Source organism: Melampsora larici-populina (assembly GCF_000204055.1).
Source record: "Melampsora larici-populina 98AG31 unplaced genomic scaffold MELLAscaffold_47, whole genome shotgun sequence".
Classification (NCBI taxonomy): Eukaryota; Fungi; Basidiomycota; class Pucciniomycetes; order Pucciniales; family Melampsoraceae; genus Melampsora; species Melampsora laricis-populina.
Window position 1 is genome coordinate 32,365 of NW_006768811.1, and position 16,205 is coordinate 48,569.

The window sequence follows — 16,205 nt, forward strand, 5'->3', positions numbered from 1 at the left end:
CACCGAGTCCAGCAAGAAAGAACCTGAACCTTCAGTGAAGGACTCTTATAGAGTCCTTACAAAACCTACGAAGAGTTCTGACAAAGTCTCGGAGTCAGGTGACATTCTCAAAGATCTGGAGTGCTAAGTCGGAAACCAAACTCACCGGCCACTCCTTCCGGGTTGGAGGAGCTTCTCTTAGATGGAACCTAGGTGTGTCATTGAGCAACATAGTGGCAATTGGCCGGTGGAGGTCTAAGGCGTATGAATTCTATATTAGGCAGTATACTGAGGAGGACATGAAGGATTGTCAAGAGTTACTGATACAGTTGCAATTATCGTGATCAGCACTGGATGGCAGTGCCCCGCCCCGTTTCCTGTTGTGAGTTCCTGGACGCGAGGTATTCGGGGATGATGTGCGACCCGGCCCATAGTAGATGGGTGTTCTCAGACTCAGGCCTATGTCCCGAGTTGTGGGGAAGAGCTCCCCATCTACGAGGCCCGGGTCCTACCCCCCTTACCCGTACCGGATAAGGGGCCCCCCAAAAGACCTAATGCCTCCTCCACGGAGCCCTTGGGTTTGTCTAGGATAAACCGGGTCTACATGTAATACATATTGGTTAAATGTGCAATTGCGTCCTAGTCCCAACTCTTCCCGATAGTGATATGAGAGAGAGAGTGGAATTGGTTAAATCAACAACTCGGTACGGCTTGTCACTGTTGCCCCACGCCAAAAGCAACTCCCTCTCTCCCCCGTGACTCCGGTTGACTCTAGGATAGGGGGTTAGGGAGGGGGATCAAACACCTGCTCAGCGCTGTAGATACCACAAGAAGTTAGAGACTAAATGACTCTGTACTTACACTGAATTCCGAGAGGGTGTGCTTGCACGAAGGTGTTTACAGAGGGTCACCGCAAAGAATTGGAGCCTGCGCGAAGCGCGGAAAAATTCCGCGCGGATTTTGACAGTGCGGAATTCATACTGAGCTGTACAGACAGCACTCAAAGAGCACCGTCTGGATTGGGAAGGTGGCTTCCTTCAAACACGTTTCATCCTAAGAAGAGGGTTGGGCAATAAAAACGATATGTACAAACGTAGAATGCTGGGTACACAACTAAAGAGATAGGGAACCGCGAGAAACAAGGTCTATCAGTGTTCTTGGGAAAGACCTCATCTCGATTGTTGATGAAAGGTCAAAAGGTTGAACCAAAAAGAAGGAAGGTGTATGTTGTTGATAACGCTTGCTCTGGTGCACAAAACGACGGTCACTCTGATATTCAGATTGTTTACAATTGACACGTATCGTTTACTCTTTCACTTGATTGGAGTCCTTTTGTTTGAAATTCAAGATCGAGCATTATGTTGGTCTTTGTTCTACTGTATAGTTTGTCTTACACTTGTGGTGCGTTATCTTGAAAAATCCGAGATCAGATAGACAGATCTATCTTGAAGCCGCATCGATTGTTTTCTAAGATCATCATTTCATGATGGATTGTTCAAGTCAATCAAGTACAACAATTACTGTGATCAAAGTTTTGAATGATATCATTTGTTATCATTCGAGACTTTGATAATTTCAAGATGTTATCAGTGATAACATTGTTTCTCAATTATGCTTGGTGGATGCTGTTGAAGTGATCTGATACAATAAAGTCCGTCAAAATCGAATTGAGATCCTTACTGATCATGATCATCTTTCTTTAATTTCAATCTGCTTCAATACAATCAGAGAGCAGCTGGTAAATCGGGGTGAAAAGTTGTTGGCTTGTTGAGAAGTAGCTCGGCTGGATTTTTTTTGTTGGATGATAGGTGTGGTTGGAACAACCTGCATTGGCAGTAGCTTCAAAATGTCTTTCTGCTTTGGGATCCTGAAACCAATGTGCTCACCCCGTCTACCCTGTATGTCACCCTGTATTTTCCGCGGTTTCCGCGGTTTCCGCACTTTCCGCCTTGCCTCGGGGAGGCTCCGATGCTCTCGGTCACCGCTTTCCTTAATTCGGGTGTGCTAAAAGCACAAAGGTGATTTCAAAGAATAATGATGGTTATTCAAAAAGTTGATGCGATCCACAATCCATAAGGATGGAAACACCTCATTTGAAAAAAAAAAGATAAATCAAGTCGCTCGGAAGTGTCAAAAAAAAAGCGTTGGGACATAAAGCCTTATGCCAAAAAGACGACGAAAACCCTTGCTCCGACTAGATGGCCACTTCTCCAAGGTATACTAGTCCCCTTCTAATTTAACTTGTTTAGATAGTGTTATATGCAATTATGCGGAAATGCACTTTTTTAAAAAAAACGAAATGCACGACTTTCCTGTCCATAGCAGCTTAGGTTTACACAATCATGAAAGCCGTCATACACAGAGGTGGGCGCTTTCCAGGATCCTGTTCACGAGTTAAGCAATGGTAAGCTGGAAAGCGCGCCAAGGCGCGTACGAACAAAGACAATAACCAATAGGGGATCACAGCAAGAAAAGCTTTGCGAAAGTTGCAAAAGCCGACATCCAAAAGCACCAATCCAATCGTTGCTTTTATCGCAAGGACAAAAAAAACCAAATCGGTCTCAGAATACCGGCTATGGCTGCGATTTCGAAAGAGTGTCTGTGCTAACAGGGTTGACTTTTGTTATCAAATCGATTTCTGACTATAAATACTAGCTAGTTTCGCGCCAAATCCTCCGACAAGTAGCTACCCAATCACAACTCAATTATTTCCTTCACAACACTCAATCGCTTCTCAGCAAATCGATTCACAGTATACCACTCGACAATCATACCTAATCAAACTTGCGCTATGCCTACTTCTCAACAAATTCACAACTCTCAGCCCGTTTCTATCCCGGGTAATCTCCCGGCTCCAGAAGTCCGACCTGGTCGGATCGGTGGTCCTAAACTGGGATGCGTAATCCAAGCTCGTCAGGGACAGATCGGTGGCCCTAAATTGGGTTGCTTGCTCTCATAATGAGTTTATCGTGCAAACTACCGTATGCCGTCTTGATCGGGAACCAAAGGTGCAAAATCATTTAGTGGATACCGCCTCGCATCAGTCATCAGTGCGGATACCAACACAACACCAACCCCCTAAGTCATGGCTCAAGCTTGCCTTGTTGAGCTGTCTCAATTCTCGAATTACCAACTTTGGTTCCATAACGGTGTTCTTGTAAGCAAAATTTTTGTGCCGCATTGGCTCCTTGCTAAAGCTATTTCGCAACGATACATTCAATACGCTTGAAAAGAACATCTGATTTCGGTGTGCCAAAACATCTTCCCCACCTTCCTGTCCATTTGCATTCATTATTTGACTCCAGCAAGACGTGAGCCAACACCTGCATAAGCGTTATAAGACAATACCCCAAAAGCGAGTTCTCCAGGAGGGTTTGTACAAGCACCATCATGAAGTGCTCCCTTGGCATGTAAAGTGCCCAAACGTAACAAAGCCCCACCCTTGCCAGGCTTTAGAACATAAGCTATCACAATTCTCAAAGTATGGCTTCTGAGCACCTCAAATTTAGTTATCAGAACGCTGCACCAATCAAAGAAAATAATTTCAGCTTATCATGTAGGAGCCCTGTTGGTTTATGTGTACGGTGGGCTACAATATTCCAAGAGTTCCGTTGAAGTTCAACCTCACCTGGTGTTCGCCAACTGGACAAACCCATTTGGAACAAACCAAGAGTGCGTCATCGTCTATGTTATCTTCCCTTTGTCATACCAAAATAATGTGATCGCACTATAATGTATGGCAAGGTCGAATATAAACAATGGCTGTGCTTGCTCTCTTTCCTAAATTCTTGAATCGGAAGAGAAAGTTTTTTATCCAGAAAGGCTACTCCGGGCTTCTACATTGTCCAATTTCGCGAAGTCAATAATTCTACCTCTCGGTCTGTGATTCTTATGCAAGTACATGACAAGAATAGTATGAAATTACTTTGGGGAGAATTTGATGGGTATCTGCAATCATCAAATGATGGGATTCTACAAGATGGCCAACACAAAGCAGAAAACACAACAGATTCTACATATACGCTGAGGCCTGAGCTTGAACAAAATTAACTTTACATGTCTCAGATAAGGCCCAAGATGATTTAAAAGATTGAAAGATAGGAGCCTAAAAATATATTAATAAAGAAATACAGAAGAAGATGCGAATAAACATCCTGATTGACCTATCAAGCGGAAGGTTTGGGAGTGCCGTTACAAGTCCAGGAGCTCTGTATCATCACAGGTGAAAGACGATCTTTTGATGAGAAAATGACTGCAAAAGACGACCAAAAAAACGCGAGAAAAGACGCTTACGTCACGCTGCTCAGGTTCTCCGATGTCCTGATAGTAATCATCCTGACTTCGACCAGACCCCAAGCATTCAGAGACACTGACTAACCGATATCCAGCCTTCTGCAAAACTTGGACAGCGTGTTGAGACACTTCAGAAGCGGTGGTTTCGTGTGTTTCATGATTGAGCGCTATTTGTGGGGTGGGGAATGATTTGGAAATTTCATCATAAGCTTGATCGGAGGTGGTAGTTGAAGCTCCGGTCGAGTCACCCGAGTCGAATGACCAAGTAACCACTTTGTATCCTCGGCTGTTCAGGATCTGGAGGTTTTCATCGTTGATCCTGCCTGAATGGTGAAAGCGCAGGAAGAAAAGATTCCTTAGGTTCGGCGACATGTCAAATAGAGTGAAGACACCTACCGAAAGGTGGTCGGAAGTATCTCGGCTTGACCCCTAGTATTTCTGAAGGAAGCAAAAGCCACAGTAATCTGGGTAAATGTACCCTCAAAGTCTCTGTGTACCACGGTCATGTGGATACCACTCACTTTTCATCGCAGTCTCAACTAAGTCAAGTTGGATGTTGAAGTCGGCAGCTGACAAGGTCGTGATGTCGGGATGTGACCATGCTGACCATGGTGAATATTCGCGGGCCAAGATAAGTTCTACACTGGAAATATGGCGATTCCCAAGGAAACTATTGAAACTTACTATGCGATCCAATCAGATGTCCTTGCGAAAATGCTGAAATATAAGAGTGTATGAGCAAAACATGCGTAGGGCGAGTAGAAGATTGAAATGACGAGAGGCTCACTGTGTCTCAATTGGTCGACAATGTTTTGATCATAGATGCAGTCATAATTGTAACCATTGATGAAGAAGGTTCCGTGGATTCCACGCGAGCTTAGAAAGTCCGACACTTCGTTTTCATAAATATACGGGCCATCATCGAATGTAAGGGCGAACGTTCCGGAATCTCGGCAGGTTGAGATCACCTTCGCGGAGTTGGCTGAACGGGCATGAATGATTGTGCGAGTATCATCTTGAGTATCTGAGACATTAGGTCCGGCGGGGATTGAATGGCTAGGGTCGATCAGCGCCAAAAGAGCGACAATCAAGGATATGTTCAAAAGTTGAAACATCTCTACGGGGAAGTTCGTAGCTAGGATATAGCCTGTTCGTATGCTTAGGTATTAGATAGTAAATGAAGGGCAAATTGAGCGAGCGAAGACAAATGATAGCAAGTCGATAAAAGAGAAGGAGAAATTCGCCAAGGTGAGGAGGTTGTTGTGGATGACAGGATTGGGAGGGCCCGTTGATATATAAGCGGATCGTAGCCGTAGTCCAAGCATTTGGCCCCAGGGAGGAGAGTTGAAATCAGGGTGCGCAGTTCGCCAAACATCATCAGGTCGATCAGGTTCAGATGGAAATCCTTCCACTTCTCCAATTCTGAAGCAAATCTAGGGCAATTGCGCATTTGAAGTCCGTGCCCAGAAAAGGGCTATCACTGCACTAGAATCACGGACACTCATTTGAATGGAAGATCGCCGACGCGACTGTTGACCACTAAGGGATCACGATAGATGGGATGGTGATACTCAGCACGTCACGGATTATGCTGATATCAGTAGCTTGTACACCTTTCTGCGTGGGATGCTTCTGTCCTGACCTTTGCTTGAGAGAACCAGGGAGGCACGAATTCGTTCACAAGCCTGTAACAGGACCAAATCCAAACTTAACTAAGTCCCACCCTGGACCTAACCACCATCGGGAGATGGTGGTTAGGTCCAGGGTGGGACTTAGTTAAGTTTGGACCAAATCACGGGTAAGATTTAGGAACTGTTAGGGGACTTAAAGAACGAAAACCTCACGGACATAGGGTTCAGAAAAGACTTAGAGCATCCACAGTGGGGGAGCACCAGAGGATTGCCGGAGATTGGGAATGGGATGGGAATGGGAATGGGGTACTGTACAAATGAATTGACGTACAGAATATAGTACCCACCCAATTCGGCATGGCTCCAGCTTTGACAATTCCAGCTAGCTCCCTAGTCCACTGGCTCAAACATGTCCCAAAACAAGGATGACATTCTTCAAAAATGCATTAAATCACAAACGTAGAGATATGATTGCTCCACAACCACATAGACAAAAAAACAAAAAATGGCTGACCTGACTCGAGCGTCGTATATCACTGCAGCACATAGGCCACTTACTGATCCACTTCCCCAGCCTGCTATCAACAAACCAACCGGTCTCAGCTGCCCGAAGTGTCCTCCATTTCAAAGTCAATTGAAGTACGTCTCACCGCATGTCAAAGGCTGGACAGCGGCTCAACATTATGATGATAGCCAGTTGAAAAAATGTACGGTTTTTGAGTAGGCCCATTGCATGAATGTTCACGAAGAAGACGGTAGTGTACGGCTCAGCCTAAACCTCTGGGATGAAACGTGGCGGTCCGTACAGGCTCATACATCCCATTCCCATTCCCGCGATTCCCACCCTCCGGCAGTCCTCCAATTCTCTGGACAGTGGTGGGCTCCAAATCGGGGCTCCAAATCGCGCGAATCAAATTTGGTGGGGCCCCAAATCAATCCGGATGCAGTCGTTCGGACTTCAAAAGTGTAGATTCTATGTGTTTACACACACTTTGAGATTGGTACGCGTGGGCTTACATGTGTGAGGTATGGGATTGAACAAGTGCGGGAATTTGGAGCCCGGCTTTTTGTTGCCAAATATGTAGCCCAAAGCTCGAAATTTGAAGCTGGCTACAAAAAAATTTGGCAATGGGGACTGCCATTGCACCAAAAAATCGGGGCTCAGTCACCAAATTTGGCGATAGCCCCGATTTGGAGCCCACCGCTGTGGATGCTCTTAGTGACTAAATAGAGTTATTTAAGGTTATCTATGATAGTTTTATTTTCAAGTGCTTCTGATTTCACATATTGCACTAACTAACTGAATATGACTAATGTAAGTATGAGAACTATACAACTTCTTTTGAGATGTCTCGTGTAACGGACTACTAAGCTTCACAACAGATTCTTTTTGTAAGAGAAAGAAAAAAAAACCATAACAAAAAAGAATCCAAGTTGAAACAAAGGTAGAAAACTTAGGAAAGCATAAAGAGAAAATAAAAGAAACATGACATAAGAAAAATTTTAACAATGTGGTTTCAGTTATCTAAGTAAGTTTTGATGTGGACAAATCTTTCCATTGCCTGGATGTATTGTGCCAAGTATGGATAAACCTTGGGTGTGTCTAATAATGTTGTAGCTGAGTTTGTGTGGATTTTGATTTTTTCCTCCTTCAATTTTTTCCTAAAGTCTTGACGCTGTTTTGTGAATCTTCTACAATAAATAAGGAAATGTGCCGGTGTTTCTGTTGCAAAACACACTGTGCACTTGTTGTGTTCTTCCGCTCCTATCCGGTGCATAAATTTCTGTAGTGGGCAATGACCACATCTGAGCTGAAAGATCACCACCGCCTGTCCTTTTTCTAATTTATCAATTGCATCAGCTATCCATTTGCCTTCAGTTTCATAGGGTTTAATAGACACAGCTTCCCTTTTATTAAACAACGTTTTTGTATGGCGTAATAGGCCTCCCAAGCTCAACAGGTATGTGTATAAAAATGTGTGTAATGACGGTTTGGGTTTTTGATTTAGTTATTTACCTTTGGTTTTGACGTCATTACCTGTTTATCACTTCTTCCATTTTTACTTTACCATTTCCTGTTTCTAATTACTTCGTCAAAAATCTTCATCAGTCTTATTCTCTTATTCTTCTATTATTTTAAAAGGGTAAAGTGTTTATGTCAGGAGATGGAAACAACTATGATGAAGCTGCAAGGATTACATCAAAATTGGCTGAGATCAAAAGTTGATCGAGATGCTGGTGGTTCCACCAACATATCCATGGTGGAAATCAAAAGTCAATTTGCAGGAGTCTTACCGTTCCATTCAAAGAATTGGTATAGACATTGGTCAAACTTCGCCATTGGACTTGTTAAACTTGATAAAGACGCAGGGCGGAAAATCTTTAAAAATTCTTTACCCGTCCCAACTGCTACTCGGAGATCAAATGCTGAGAAGGTTTTTATCTTCAATCCAAATGATAAGACTCCCTATCCTCCCGATCTGTTGAGACCTGTCTCTCCATCCCATCACATTCAACCTTCTGGAGAGTCTTCTGAAATTCCCAGAGTCTTACGAGCAAGGAGAAAATTGCTGCTCCTAGCAAAACAAAGATAACCAAAGTCGTCTATCATCCTTGCTTTCTCTTCATGTGTCTAATGAGAAGGGAAAGAGGAAAAGACACCATAAACATAAAGAGGACTCTTCAGACTCTTCTTCTGATTCTTTGACAAAATCCAAAAAAAATGCGAAGAAGTACGCATTTATATCTAAAAAGAAGTCAGTCGACGTTCCTACAGGGAAATTCACCCCAGGAGCGTTGTTATTTGCGGCGGATGTTAAAGGTTACGGCACCAGCATCTCACAAGCGGTTAAAGATTTTAACAATGCAGCTAAACCACCCGATTTCCCAGACATACTTACAAAAGATCTGTTATTGGGTAAATTCATTGATGTTAAAAGAATTAAAGAAGAGCTGCTTAATCCAAAAAAAGGAGATACTTTTTACACTGCTTCCGGTAAAGAAAAAGGTCTCAAGATTTTGAAGAATCTTACTCAAGAAATCATCAATTTGGCTGAATGGTTGTATTACTTTGGTATTCTTAAAAAAGCAATTAAAGCTGCATTCCTGGATTGTGAATCTTTTATATCACAATACGGAAAGTATATCAAGTCTCAATTCTGGTCTGCAGGGGTTATGGAAAATTGGAGGAACATTGCAGGATATGATGCAGCTTTTAGGACGCAAGTCGCAAATAGAAAGTATATTTGTTTTGCGGATTGGGACCACAAGGACTGTGAAGTGCTCAAAACAAAATTTTTGGCCGTGCTTATTATCAGCATAATTTCGGTTCTGTTGCTCCTTTCAACCCTGTTGCTTCGAGTTAGTATTTTTCTGTTATGTGGCAAGGTTGTTTCTGGTCTAACATGTGGTTATAGCTTCCTCTGCGCGTCCGTTTAATCAAAGTGTTTCAAGGCAACAGTCGAGTTTTGTTACGAATAGTTCTGTTCAAAAACCTTTTGATCCGGACAAGTATTATTCTGTTTTCAAACATGGGGGGAAATTTCCGATTGAGGATGCTTCGAGGACTCCAAATTCCAAAGAACAGTTCTGTTTTAGTTGGAATAAAACAGGAGTATGTGCTATTGGGCCTACATGCAAGCGTCTTCACTTTTGTGTAGGTTTTTGTTATCAATTTCTCTGTCATAGTAGATATGGTGTTTGATAGTGACTGATAATGGAGCGATTGCAGAACGTCCAGGTATGTCATGCAAAACATTTTGGCCGCGATCACGCCTGAAGAGTATTCTTCAGAGTGTTATCTGCGAGGGTATCAGTGGGATGGTACTTCGCCGATGGGATATTCTGCTGCTATAGAATCCAGTCAAACAGCAGGAACCTGTTGCTGATTCTCCACCTCTTTCTGAAGACATCGACACTGATTTTATATTGAAAGAATACAACCACTTATTTAAAACAAAACTCTGTACAATTTTGATAAGATTGAGAAGCTTTTAGAAACTCATCCGAACCAGCCTTTTGTGCAATCAGTTATGAAGGGGTTAAGAGAAGGCTTTTGGCCTTCTTCCTCGTTACCAACATCCAATATTGCTTATATTGCAAATCATCAAACTTGTTTCGACAATCAAGATTCACTAGAGGAACAATGTGAAGAAGAGATAAGTAAAGGCAGATATTCAGAAGAGTTTTCAATTTTATTACCCGGTATGAAAGTTATTCCTTTGCTTATGACATCAAAGAAAGATTCTAAGAAGATGAGAGTGTGTTCAAATATGAGTTTTGGTAGTCCTTCTCCAAATGATTTGGTTGATAAGAATAAAATTAGAGTTTCTTATGATTCTTTGAGATCGTTTGCGCCTTATCTGATGGAGATAAAGAGGAAAAAGGGGAAGGTGATGGTTTACAAATCAGAAGTCAAAGGAGCTTTTAGAACATTACCGGCACATCCTCAATATCAAGTGCAACGGATTCTTTGAATTAGAAGGAATGGAAAGTATAGAGTTGATCATAATCTCACGTTTGGTTCTGCTGCGTCGCCTCATTTATGGTGTGGTTTCTTCTCTCTGATCCTTTGGATTTTGGAAGAAATTTTTCATATTAAATATTTAAACAGTATGATGGACGGCATTTGGTTGGTGGCTGACGCTTCAGATTGGGTTGTGTTTAAGGAGCATTGGATTCCAGGTCCACAGGCCAAATTATTAATGGTTTTTGATATTTTAGGTGTTCCATGGGTATGGAAAAAGCAAATTCATGGAGTTGCTTTAGAAGTTATTGGCCATGTGGTGGATTCAGATAGAATTAGTATTTACCTGGAACCGGGTAAGAAGACTTTGTTGATTGAAGCTATGAAGAAATTCGTATTGGTTCAGAATCACTTGTTATGTGACTGGCAGTCCAGGCAAGGATGGATCTCTTGGGGATTCAATTCAATGCCATTAGGTAGATTTGCTTTGCAAAGTTTACACAAGAAGATGGCTGGCAAGATCGAACAGTTTTTGCATATCCATCTTAATAAGGGAAATCAGGAGGATTTGAGGTGGTTAATCAAGTATTTTGAAGGAAGCAATGGGGTTTTAATTTTGAAATCTGCAAAATGGTTATCCTTTCAAGCTGATTTGTCTTACTTCTATGATGCTTGTCAATTCGGAATAAGGGTTTGGGAGCTAAGGACAAAGTTAGCTTTTCATCTAAGACTTCCGGATCCTTTACGCAATATATTCTGGGCAGAACTCTTGGCGGTCCTGGCTGCTATTGATCTAGGTATTGAAGCGTGTTCTAAGAGGATCTATGTCTATACTGACGACAAATTAGTGTTTCACCTGTTTAACTCTCATTGTCCAAATCCGTTAGTGAGACCGTTGTTTAGACACATCACTAGCCTATTTGGCGGCAGAGCCGCCCCGGGATTTGGTTGTACACACACACACTCTACAATGAATTTATTTAAGTGTCTTTCACATTCATTGGGTGTCAAAGGCACACCCACACACAGACTCAATTCTTTTCTCATATGCACTGTTTTTGAATTGCATACTCAAGCACAGACTCAAATTGCATTTCTTGCACTCTTATCAATTTTGCACAATAACTGCTCACAACTGATCATGGTTGTCATGATGTTGGTGCACAAACACCAAACTACTCCCAGTTATAGACTCTGTTGTTTAATTTCTATGACAATCAATCCAACAATGACAACCAGTGTCATACTGTATTGATATAAAAACAATTTCTCAAAAATACTTCTTCTAGAGTGACTTATGGGTTGAACTGACACCAGATGCCATAAGTTGTGAGCATTGCCACCAATTCCCGGCGGGCTTTCATTCACGGAAACCAATGATCACGTGAATGCCGGAAGCTGGTTACAAAGGTTTTCAGATTTAGAAAAATTGCAGAATGTAAGCAAGATAGGCCGTGTCATGTGTGAGTTACATTGACAGTACAATTCATTTATCCACTATATGATCTGTAACAGCTCCAAAATCTTTGGTGGTTGGTATAATTGGGTTCTTGCTAATCACAAGGTATTGGGTGGATGCGCCACCCCGCAGTCAAGCTGGAAACGGTACTGGAACATGCAAATCTCTGGGTTAATTCTACATGTCATTTACTGTCATTTCAAAAGAACTTATGCATCAAGTACAGTCTGATTACACAGAGGATTTCAATAAGCCAGATGCCTGGCCATGCATTTCTTTCATACCTTAATGAACTGTGTATATTATGAGAGATGATATGAAATTTCCATAATTGAATCATATCTATTGGATAAAGCAAGGTTATCAATGAAATCTCAACTTGATGAATTTTCAATGTGAAGAAAGAGAAATGAGGTTCAACTTAAAACAGAAGCAGGCTGCTGCAGAGAAATTTTAATCAAATTTGCAATGGACAATGTGGCGGTTAGGAAACAAATGTTGTGGGCGCGTCCTTTTTGAAACGGGTGTGTCCGGGCGCAAAAAATCTCCAATGGACTGGCGCGGGAGCCACTGGGGCGCGTCAGGCGCCCCCTTTTCACCCAAAAAAGCAGAAAAAAAGTAAAAATTCTTCTACGTCGGCGGAGGCCAGTATTACAGTGCCAGCAGATACATAGTTGCCAATGAAAGAATTCTAGTTATTGATTGCAAGGTAGATCGCAAGAGATAACACAGTCAAAGGAAGTTGACTGCAACTCTATATGCATGAGAATCTTACAGAGAGTTGCTTACATCTTTTGAACAAGACTCTGTCTGTCAAGTGACAACAGCTCCAAGTGAGGTAGACTGTTGGACCAATATTTCAATACCAAGATGAAGGACAGTCCTCAGAGTACTCCCCAGGCATTTCTGATGGAGATGGGTGGCTGAATTGACAAAAACCCATGGACAAACTATGGGGCGTGCCCCTACACATTATGAAGCTTTGGGGTGCTCCCAGGCGCGACTTTTTTGTGCTTTTTGTGCCGCGCCCACAACATGAAAACAAATATACAACACTTTACAACATGTTAGCAAACCAATCCAAGAGGATCCAATATCTGTATCAAAACTCCAATGTTCATCCACAATCCCACACTCAATTCCTCTTCATTCCTCTATTTGATTATGACATCTCATCATCACACTACCAATACTGGATTCTCATGTATCAAAATCACCTATGATACCACTTGTATATCCTTATCATTTTCACAACTCCCCCTTTTGTTAATCCAATGTAGAAACTTATTGAACACTTCTGCACTCATACATATTACAATTTCACTTATTTATACATATGGAGACTTACGGAAGCGTGTGTGATCTTTATAAGGTGGCAAATCAAGTTCACAGTAGAATGCCCACAACTTGATACCCACAACATTGATAGCCTCAAGTGCAAGAGTTGCCAATAGGTGGATATTAGACACTTTTCCAGCATTGAGAACAAATCAAACTTATAAGAATGCAAAAAGATCTATGGATCAAATGGGTCAGGTAATGTAAACACAGCAAAACTGTGTAAAGGTTTTTTTGAAGAACTAAACCATTCAATACAAAGCATGATACATTTTGTATTCATTTGTAGACTTCAAAAGTGGTCCAGAAGAAAAAGGTTTTGGATGACCTAACCTTTTCTTTCAAATCTTCTTAAAAAACAAAAACATGGTCATAATGCATACTGATTCAATGGTGTTGGGCTTCATCTTAATGACCCACTTTACTTGCTGGGTGTAAATTGTTCAAAATAAAGTAAATCAACAGTCAGCTTCTAAATAAGATAAGAAACATTATTGATTGTTCATTGTCATTAAGTTGGATGGTTTTGTTTAAGTGTAATTGCAGCTTAAATGAACTGTACATAAAGTCCCTTTGAAACAATGAGGATTTGTATTTGATAAATGATTGTTAGGATGAGAAAGGAATGATACTGGTCTAGAAATCTTCTTCTAATGGAGGTGTGATTAATAACATATGACTGAGAAAACATTAATGCAAAAGCATGAATTTATCTTTAAATGATGTTCTTAATTGAATTCAATTTTCAGCTTGAAGATCTAAGATGAATCATCAGTGTGATACAATGAGAGTATTCATTTGATAAGTCACAATCTATGATCTTCTCCTTGTTATCAAGCCTCTTTGGGTTGTTCGTTGCCTTTGTCCCTGACTCGCTTTCCGATTTCTTGCTTTCTTCTGCTCATTCATGCGCTTCAGGGATAAGTTTCTCAAGATAGGCGTTCAAGGCTCAACTTGGCTTCCCTAGGCCTCTTCAAAGTCCATGAAGGTTTCTTGACCCCTTTCTCCCTTTCGACTTTGCTTCAAATCCGGATTGTAAAGCCGAAAACGTCAAGTCAGGCACCATGGTAGCATCTTTGATCTCAGCGGAGGCACTGGTTGTTTCCTCCTGGGTAGTCGAGATCGATTTTTGGGTGAGCTCTTCCAGAGGAGCTGCATTGTTTGCTGGAGATCGCGTCGAGCGTTTTAGGAGTTGCTCCGGTTTCGAGTAGTCCCGCTTGAGAAGATTCATCCGTTTGAGTTGAGTTTTGGTTTGAATCTCACCGTTTTGAAGATTTCCTGACCAATTCAATTTGTTCTCCTCCTTAGATAACAGGACTTTGCCTTTTTTGCCAGTGAAGTCTGCTCAGCTTTTAACTCGTTTTCACGACGCCAACCCTCGTTACACTGCAGACACTTACGATCTCTCATTTCCCCTCGTTTATGGCGGCTGAGCTTGAGAAGGGGATCTTTCGTGGGTGCAAGGGGACTGTGACCACCACTACTGCCACTCAATGAAACTGTGTCTGCTTTGGAAGTTGTAGCAATAGCACTTTCAGTGATTTTTTTGATGGGTGGTGATTTGAAATTGTTGTCCTTGGCTGACAATGAATCTGCTAGACTTTGAAATTGAGGCATGGTGAGAGAAACGTCTGGAGCAAACTTTATGAGTTGTGAGAACATCAGTAATCAGTTCTGAGGCAGTTCAGGTATTTGGGCTTTAGAAATATACTCACGCAAGTTCGTTCTTTAAGCGTTTCACTTTGGGAGTAATCCGATTTGATTGAATTTGAATTCAAATTTTGATAAAAGCGAAGCATTAAATTGACCACTTCTGATCTTTCCATGTTCTAAAACGATTGATAATCGAACTTGATACTGTAACAAACAATTCATCAACAATTGTAAAATACTTTCCACATTCAATTCGGGCCAAGATTCCATTTGGCACCACGGTCCATGTATTGATTTGGTTTTACCTGACGGGTTTGCACTTGAAGTTTCTGAATGACAAACTGTGATTGAATAACACAAAGGAGTTTCTTTATCAGACTTGTTTGTTTGCATATACGCGGGAAAAAAACACTGGCTTTTGTTGAATTGAAGTAATGAGTGCGAGTGCTGATCGCACTCAACACAAAGTCGGCCATTTTGATTTAACCAAACTTGAGAGATATAAACAACTCGTTTCGATTAAAAGTGACCTGATTTCCTATTCAGATTGGTTTCAATGTTTTTCATGTTAGTTGCTTGACGTTGAATTCTGAAATTGAACAGGATCTTAACTTGCTCCACAATTGTGACCAAAGAGTGTAGTTGATAAATTTCAATAAAAGCTATAGTTGTCGTCCAATCATCAATCTAAAAATCGAGTTCAAGTTACACTCTGTTTTGCTACTTCAGTCAACTGATTGAGACACTTTGGTATATTATATTTTCTAAATTACCTCTGATTTCTCTCGTAGAATTCAAAGCACAATTTTGGTATGTTGGAGTGAGGATTCTGGGCAATTGGCCACCCGATCAAGATAGAGATGATGGGTAGGAGAGGGTCAGAAAGAGTGATGTATTGTTTAAAGAGCCAAATATTTAATATTGCATCAAAGAGTTTCTTAAGAACCCTATTAAGATGTTCAGGTAAAAAATCTAACAAAAATGTGAAAAGCTCTTGTAAAATCTTGGTTCGAGATTGATCATTCTTGATGTATGACCAATTACCATCATGTTGCTAAATGACTAAATTAATTTCCGGATCGGTTAAAAGGGCCTCATTCAGGTTGACTTGATCTGATTCAGGATTGATTTGCTTGGGTAAAAGTCTTGAGAAATCTTGAAGGTTGTGAGTTAAGATCAATGGTTGGGAAGGTGGATGAGATAATCTCCAAAGTCTTACAGGTTTAAAAAGGATTGGATCAAGTAGATCTTGGAGTGGAGGAGTTTTGAGTTGAGCAAAGCATTGGCGATTTGATCATATCCTTGCAGCTTGAGGACAAAAAAGCGAATGAGGGAGAAAGAATTGTGAGATAGGATCAACTTATGATTGCATCGGCTAAGGGGGGTA

The 16,205-nt window shown here is 41.4% G+C and overlaps 2 protein-coding genes across 2 annotated transcripts; one reads left to right on the plus strand and one right to left on the minus strand.

The window, feature by feature from the left end:
* Positions 1–2,770: 2,770 nt before the first annotated feature.
* MlpPh8 (pheromone precursor with two tandem repeats of a putative pheromone peptide) lies at positions 2,771–2,938 on the plus strand (the record flags this gene model as incomplete). The annotated part of the gene is made up of 1 exon (XM_007414920.1): positions 2,771–2,938. The coding sequence occupies one exon, from the start codon at positions 2,771–2,773 to the stop codon at positions 2,936–2,938; it is 168 nt and encodes a 55-aa protein (XP_007414982.1).
* Positions 2,939–4,266: 1,328 nt separating this feature from the next.
* Positions 4,267–5,249, minus strand: MELLADRAFT_28808 (family 4 carbohydrate esterase; the record flags this gene model as incomplete). The annotated part of the gene is made up of 5 exons (XM_007415035.1): positions 4,267–4,591; positions 4,665–4,710; positions 4,794–4,874; positions 4,957–4,989; positions 5,060–5,249. Coding segments are annotated over 5 exons (675 nt in total), but the record flags the coding sequence as incomplete, so codon positions are not given.
* Between the last annotated feature and the right edge of the window lie 10,956 nt (positions 5,250–16,205).